The 7,206-nt window shown below is 40.4% G+C and overlaps 1 protein-coding gene across 1 annotated transcript; it reads right to left on the bottom strand.

Moving 5' to 3' along the window:
• Positions 1–673: 673 nt before the first annotated feature.
• On the bottom strand, positions 674–2,303 carry LOC114710228 (protein tyrosine phosphatase type IVA 2-like). Its single transcript, XM_037202285.1, has one exon. It carries the CDS (start codon positions 1,551–1,553, stop codon positions 1,038–1,040), a length of 516 nt encoding a protein of 171 aa, XP_037058180.1. The 5' UTR covers positions 1,554–2,303; the 3' UTR covers positions 674–1,037.
• Positions 2,304–7,206: the final 4,903 nt, after the last annotated feature.

Below are 7,206 nucleotides of genomic sequence, written 5' to 3'. Positions count from 1 at the left end.
GGAGCTCTCTGCCCTGCAGCCTGCAGGGTAGCAGCAGCATGAGAGAGGGCCCAATTATGGTTTTGAGAGGTAAAGTATATTTATTTCTATCTGCATGAGGAAGCAGCTCTTTAGGAGTAGGTATAATTGAGGAATTGTTTTAGGTAGACACAAAGCAATTTAATTCTCATAAAGTATTAAAGTAAGACGTCAGGAAAATGAAAACGTATTTTACCAGCAGTGCAGACTTCGGTACACTGTGGTCCCGAGTGTTCTGTCTCTGCTTAGGATGTACTGTGAGTCACTCACTTCCTTTAAAACACAAGTTTCCTCTAACAACTTGGAGGGACTTTACCTCCATTTTCCATATACATTTTCCAGCCAATAATCAGTATTTTAATATCTTTAGAAACTAAATGGTAGCTTTCTTAAGGTTAACACATGCAAGATGTTTCTCAGGACAACAGAGCAATATATCAACAGCAAGTCATGACTTATTTGTTCAACACACACACACACACACACACACACACACACACACTTCAGTCGTTTAATAAGCTATAGGTATTGTACTTAGCCCTGAGGATATCCCCAGCTGATATATCAGTTGAAATACAAAATAAAATTTTAGTAAATGTGAGTTGGCAAATGTATCAGCCCCTTTTTCAGTTATAATAAAATGCCTGAGGCTAGGTAATTTATCAAGAGATTTATTTAGGTGGCAGTTGTGGAGGACGAGAGCTCAAGATTAGGTAACCTCACTGTTGCCAGCCTTCGGGGGTGTCACAGCATGGCAGATTGTGGGAGTGCTTCTAGGAGCCAGACTCAGGGTCCAGGTTTTCTTTGCTGTTGCTCTGGAACGAGTTAGTTTTTTTCCTTCTAATTTTATTTCTTTTCTTAATTTATTCACTTTATAGAGGGATTTCTCCATTGTTGGCTTCGGCACCAGTTCGTTGAATCCATTACTCATTGATGACACAGGAAAGATTCCAGAACTGCATTCCAGGTGCTAAGGGTTCCATCTCAAAGCCACAGTGGAGAAAGCCTTGGCTTGTATCCTACTGAATGCAGCAGTGCACCGGGGAATCCCTAAAGCGCAACCGTGACCTGGTCCGCATCTTGGGTTGATACTGCCCCAAGAAAAGCAGCTGCTTAGTGTTGAACGCGCCCCTTCGTTTCTGTCGGATAAAGTGAACTGCGTCTTCGTTCTTCATTCCGCATTCGATCAAAGCCAGTGCCACCAGCACAGGAGCCCTTCCCAGCCCTGCCATACAGTGCACTGCCACACAGGAACCTGGCTCCTCACGGAAATTGCTTTTTAACAGGTGCAGCCAGTCATCCACTATGTTATCAGGGGGTGGGGCTCCGTCGTTGTAGGGCAGGTCTAGAACGCGGATGCCACGGTTTTCAACTAGAGCTTTATCATACGTGGCATCGCAAACTCTGACCAGGGTTGTCACTCCATAGTTCTTAAGTTCCTCTGTGAACTTGTGCATCGTAGCATTGGTGGGGTTGTGAGTTATCAGAAAACGCATGTTGTCATAGCAGATCTCCACTGGTGCTGTATGATTCATTATGGCAAATGAGAGTGTGCCTGCGTGTGTGATGAAAAAGCGAAAACATTAAGATCACCAAAAGGTCTATTGTCGTTCTTTATTTTCTTTATTCGATTTGTTTACTCTGTATGAAGCTTCTCCAAGAAAGGCAGAGTATTTAAATTCATTCGAATTCAACCTGGGCCTTAGCGTCTGCAGATGGATACCTTCAGACTTCAGAAACAGCCAGCTACATACCGAACTCACCTACCCGGCCTACATTTAGACACTAGCGAGACAACAGTGATGGTTGTCTTCCGCCTTTGTTTACCTGATGTTTGATTTTACCAGAGTCATTAAACGAAATATACTTGCAGTTACTTTCGACGACAGCCTCGTGTCCAGAGTCTTCAAGGTGCAGTTGAATATGGCACATAGAATCCCCAAGGTCACTCACTTGTGAGGGAAATTGCTGTGCTGAGCCTGGCAGAAATTGACTCTCAAATTCGGAATCGCCATAAATGTGCAATGTGTTTTTCACCAGAGTCCTGCTGTGATTGAGAAGCTGCAATCTCCCTGCCTGCCTATGCCCTACACAGTCCGCCAGGCCCGCTGGCGGCACGTGACCCGGAGACCATCCTGCCTCTCTGGCTGCCGCTGCGTCTCTGCCACCACCGCGCGGATGTCTAGAGGGCCTCGCCTTGCTCTGAGCTGGACAAAGCCCCTACCCCAGCTGCTAGCCATGGACACTGCATCCCAGCCAATCGGGCCACCGCCACCCCACTCTTAAATTTATTTATTATGGTTTGCTTGCAAAACAATGGGTTTCATTATGATGTCTTCACACATATATCATGTGTTTGCTCATGGCTGTTGTCCACTCTCCTTTGTACTTCTCCCACCCTCTTCCTCATCCCCCCCTTCTCCCAGATAGTCCTCCTTCCGTTTTCACGTCCTACAGTTATGATGTGAAATACATGTATTTAAATCTGTATTCTGGCTTGTGATGGAAAATCGGATACTTACCTTTTCAATCTGGCTTATTTTTGCTCACTATGATCCCTAGTTCCAGCCATATTCCTACAAAAATTAGTTTTCATCTTTACAACTAAATCACTTCCTTCAGTGGTATATATACCATGTTTTCTTCATCCATCACCTAGTACAAATGTCTAAACTGGATCTGTGTGGTGGCTTTTATGAGTAGAAGGCAGCAAACAGACATGCAAGTGTCTCAGAGGTGTGTGGACTTAGGTTCTCTGCTGTGAGCACCCAGGAACTCTTCATTGAGGTTGCCCCAGCAGTGATTAAGGGCTCCTCTTTTGACATCCTGACCAGCATGCCTTTGGTCTTCTTGCAGCTAGCCTTCTCACAGGCTTATATGACCACAAAGAGTTTATTTGCACTCCCTAGAAGGCTAATAATGCCAGACATTTTTTTCTTTTCAAATACTTATTGGCCATTAGTATTCCAGGCAGAAGTCTCCAGCTCTTTAGTCTATGAATGGATGACTTGGGAGTTTAGGTTTCAGAGTTCTTTATCTGACATCGGCCCCTGTCAGAGGATTGCTGGTTAAGGATTCCTCCTGTTCTTCTATCTCCTTTGCTGTGTAGAATCTTTTAAATTTCATGTGATTCCATTTGTCAGTTTTCCCCAATTATTTCCTGAGCTATTGGATTCCTTTTCTGAAATCTTTCATCTATGCCTGTATCTTGGAAGTGTTTCTCCTGTTTTCCTCTAGCAATTTCAAGGTTTCAGGTTCTAAATTAAAGGCTTTAAAATATTTTGATTATTTTTGTGTTGTTGTTCAGTGTGAGAAATAAGCTCACTCTTCTTTACATGGATATCTAGTTTTCCCAGAGCAATGTCTTGAAGAGGTGATCATTTCTCCAAGGGGCTGTAGCTGTGTGGATTTATTTCTATGTTCTCTATGCTATTTCACAAGTCTGTTCGGGGCTTAGTTCCAGTTCATTTTGTTACTATGGCACTGCAGCATCATTTGAGATGGCTCCTTGTACACTTACAGCATTGTTCATTTGGCTAAGGATTATTTGAGATATTCAAAGTCTTTTGTATATTTATACAAATTTTAGGGTTTTTTTCTATTTCTGAGAAATTTTGATGAGGACTGCATTAAATCTGTAAGAAGCTTTCACTATTTCATTCACTTTCACCGTCCATGAGTATGGGAGGTCTTTCCACCTTTGGATATCATATTCAATTTCTTTCTTTAGTCTTTTGAAAGTTCTCCTTGTAGAAAACTTTCATCTTCTTTGGGAAATTTATTACTTTTTTTTTAAAGAGCTGTTATAAACAGGATTTTCTTCTTCTTTCTTTACAAGTTCACAATTATAAGTGTATAGGAAAAGTACTGATCTGATTTTAGATATTGATTTTGTGATCTATTTTTTTTTTTTTTTGAGTGTTTGTCAGGTCTAAGAGTTTTTTGGTAGAATTTTTAGAGTCCTTTAAATGTAGGACCATGCCATAGACAAATAGAGATAGTTCAACTTCTTCCTTTCCTACTTAAAGAAAATTATCTTGACTATTGCTATAGCTAAGGATTCAATCACTATATTGAATAAGGGCACAAACACTGAATACCCTTGTCTCACTCCTCATTTTAGAGAAAATGCTTTCTTCTATTTTTTTGAATTTGATTTAGATTTGTCTCATATAGCCCTTAATTAAGTTGTAGTATGTTCCTTCTAGTCCCTGTATTCAGGACTTTTATCAGGAAAGGCTGTTGGACTTGGTCAAAGGTCTTCTCAGTATACATTGAGATGATCATGTGACCATCTATCATTAAGTCTATTTATATCTTGTAATTATACCCACTGATTTGCATATGTTTAACTTTATGTTTGTTTGCATTCCAAAATAAAAAAAAACTCAGTTTTTAGTATGAATTTTAAAATTCATACATGAATGCAATGTATTTTGGTTGTAAGGACCCCCAGACTTTTCTCCCTAACTCCTCTTACATCTAATGTCAACTTCCTCACTCTCTCCAATTTCATGTGCATTTGGTTTTTAATCACTCACCAAATCAAATTCATGCTGCCCATGATGATGTATGGAACCATCCACAGAGCATGATCAACCTACCAGGGGCCACATCCTTAAAGAAAAGGGAGTTTCCTTTCCTCAGGGGCTGTCACTGTAAATTGCTCCTCAGTTAGGGGCTGACACTCCTAAGTCCCTTCCCACCCCATGCTAGAATGTTCACTGGTTTGATCTTGTACAGACAAACACAGCTGCTGTGAGTTTGTGAATGTGGCAGTCTTGTCGTGTCCAGAAGACACTGTTTTGCTTATGTCCTTCCTAACCTTGCCCACAGTGGCCCCTGAGCCTTGGAGGGAAGGGAGTATACAGGTGTCTGTCTCATTCTTGGCTGAGAACTCCAGACACTTATTTTCTGCACATTGACTAGTGAGTTTCTGAGTCAACCATATCTTCTGAACAAAGAAACTTATCTGATAAGGTCTCCTGAGTTGTGTTTATCATTCTATTTATACTGAAGTGATCTTTCTAGTATTCTCTGAAGGAATGGCTTAGGGGTCATGATTTTTTTTTTTTTTAGCCTGCTTTTATCATAGGAGATTTTTCTTTCACTATCAACTATGACTAGAGTGTTACAGAATATATTAGACTGAACTGGGAGCTATACTCTTTCAGATTTTGAACAATCCAAGCCCAATCTCTTTATGCTTTCATAGTTTAAAAAGTTCACTGTAGTTGTTTTGTTTTGTTTACTCTTTTGGCTCTTTAGGGGGCCCACCACCCAGCTCCCCTGATCCAGCTCCCAAGTAAATACATGGAAGTTTATTCTTTCTTATGAATGGGCCGGCCTTAGTTTGGCTTATTTCTAGCCGGCTTTTCTTAAATTATCTCATCTATCTTTTCCTCTGGGCTTTTATCTTTCTCTATTTCTGTATACCTTTCTTTACTTCTTTCTCCATGGCTTACTGTGTAGCTGGGTGGTTGGCCCCTAGAGTCTTCCTCTCCTCCTCTTTCCTGCTTCTCCACTTCTCCATCCCTCTCCCCAGATTTCTCCTATTTATTCTCTCTGCCCATCAGCCCTGCCTATCCTTTCTCCTGCCTTGCTATTGACTGTTCATCTCTTTATTAGACCACTCAGGTGTTTTAGACAGGCACAGTAACACAACTTCACAGAGTTAAACAAATGTAACATAAAAGAATGCAACACATCTTTGCATTATTAACAAATGTTCCACAGCATAAACAAATCTTAAAATAATATTCCACAACAGTAAGCAGTTATTCTGATGAGACTGCCTTTGGATATGAGTAGGTCCTTCTATTTTGCAACTTTCAATATATTGTCTTCGTTTTATAATTTTTTGTTTCGATTACTATGTCACGGAGAATTTCTTTTCTGATCCTGTCAATTTGGTGTTCTGTGGGCCAGATTCTCCTTCCCTAGATTAGTGGAATTTTCTATGATTCATTTTCTGTGAAATTCTTTTTCCTCTATGCCAGTAACACATTGTCAGTTGTTAGTTCTTCCAGACTGACATACTGATGTGCTGTCATTTTTTTCACTGAAGTTTCACTGATGTTGTTAATATCCCTCTACAATACCTTAGACCTTATTTTGAAGGATATCTTCAAAGGGATTGGAAAATGGAAATCTATTTTAATTTTCCTATGAGTATTAGAGAAGAAGGCCTCCATAATATTTTAGTTCAATACCAATAATATTGAATCTGGAATGTCAAATGAGGCCAGCTACAATTACTTATGAGGAACAAACTCACAGAAAGATAATTTCTTACCAGTCTGCCAAATAGGCATGTGGCAAGACTTTAACACCAAGGCAAATAAAAGAAATTATCTGCTTTTCCTTACATAAAGACAGACTCAAGCACATACATCATCCATCCCTACCAGTGAAGATATGTTCTAATTATTCCTGATAAGATGTATAATTGGTAGCATCAACAATTATAACAAAATATTAACAATGTTTTAGTGAAAACTTAAGAGTTAATATTGTGGCATCCAAAGGAAGCCCCAGTTCCCCAAACTCCAAAAGGCAGTCCAAATTTTTAAAAATGGGCTTGACCTGGACTATTGAAGGATTTCTGATGGTTAGATAAAAGCCAGCATTCCTCCAGAACTTGTGAAACTGGTTTCCTACTACCAAAAGGAGGCATTGCCCTCACCTCTGACAAAGGGACACACGGCTACCTGTGGTGCCTATTAGCATATCAAGCATAGCCTGGCCTCTAGTCTTTCTCAGTAGGACAAGTACTTGTTGTTACACATTTCATAATCCACCCTAACCTTCCCTCTCCCCTCCCCTAAACTCTCTTCAGATTAAGGGCTTGCTTCACCCTAGCCACTCATTCTCCTTACAACCCTGTAATGCTCAGTATGCTCTCTGTCTGTCTCTCCGCTCCTGCTTCTCTCACTGTTAACTCTTTTCTCTATCTTTTACTAGTCCCCCTATCTCACAGACAGCCCTGTCCAGGTCCAGTCCACTGGCCATGTCCAGTCTACTTATTTCTCTCTCTGCTCTGGACTCTTCCGGATGCCTCTTGTTATTCTCTGTCTCATATCTTCAATAACAATCTTCCCTTTAAACATACCACAGAGCAGTCATGTTGTCAGTTTATACAAATATATTTATTTATTTCCCCAAATCAGTGTTGTACTACCTGAAATT

This window comes from Peromyscus leucopus, chromosome 2 (genome assembly GCF_004664715.2).
Source record: "Peromyscus leucopus breed LL Stock chromosome 2, UCI_PerLeu_2.1, whole genome shotgun sequence".
NCBI lineage: Eukaryota > Metazoa > Chordata > Mammalia > Rodentia > Cricetidae > Peromyscus > Peromyscus leucopus.
Note: the sequence above shows the minus strand (reverse complement) of the source record. Positions and strands in the feature narration are given on the sequence as shown.

Coding starts and splice junctions, on each gene's coding strand:
- LOC114710228 (XM_037202285.1), bottom strand. CDS start 1,553: ATGAATCATACAGCACCAGTGGAGATCTGCTATGACAACATGCGTTTT.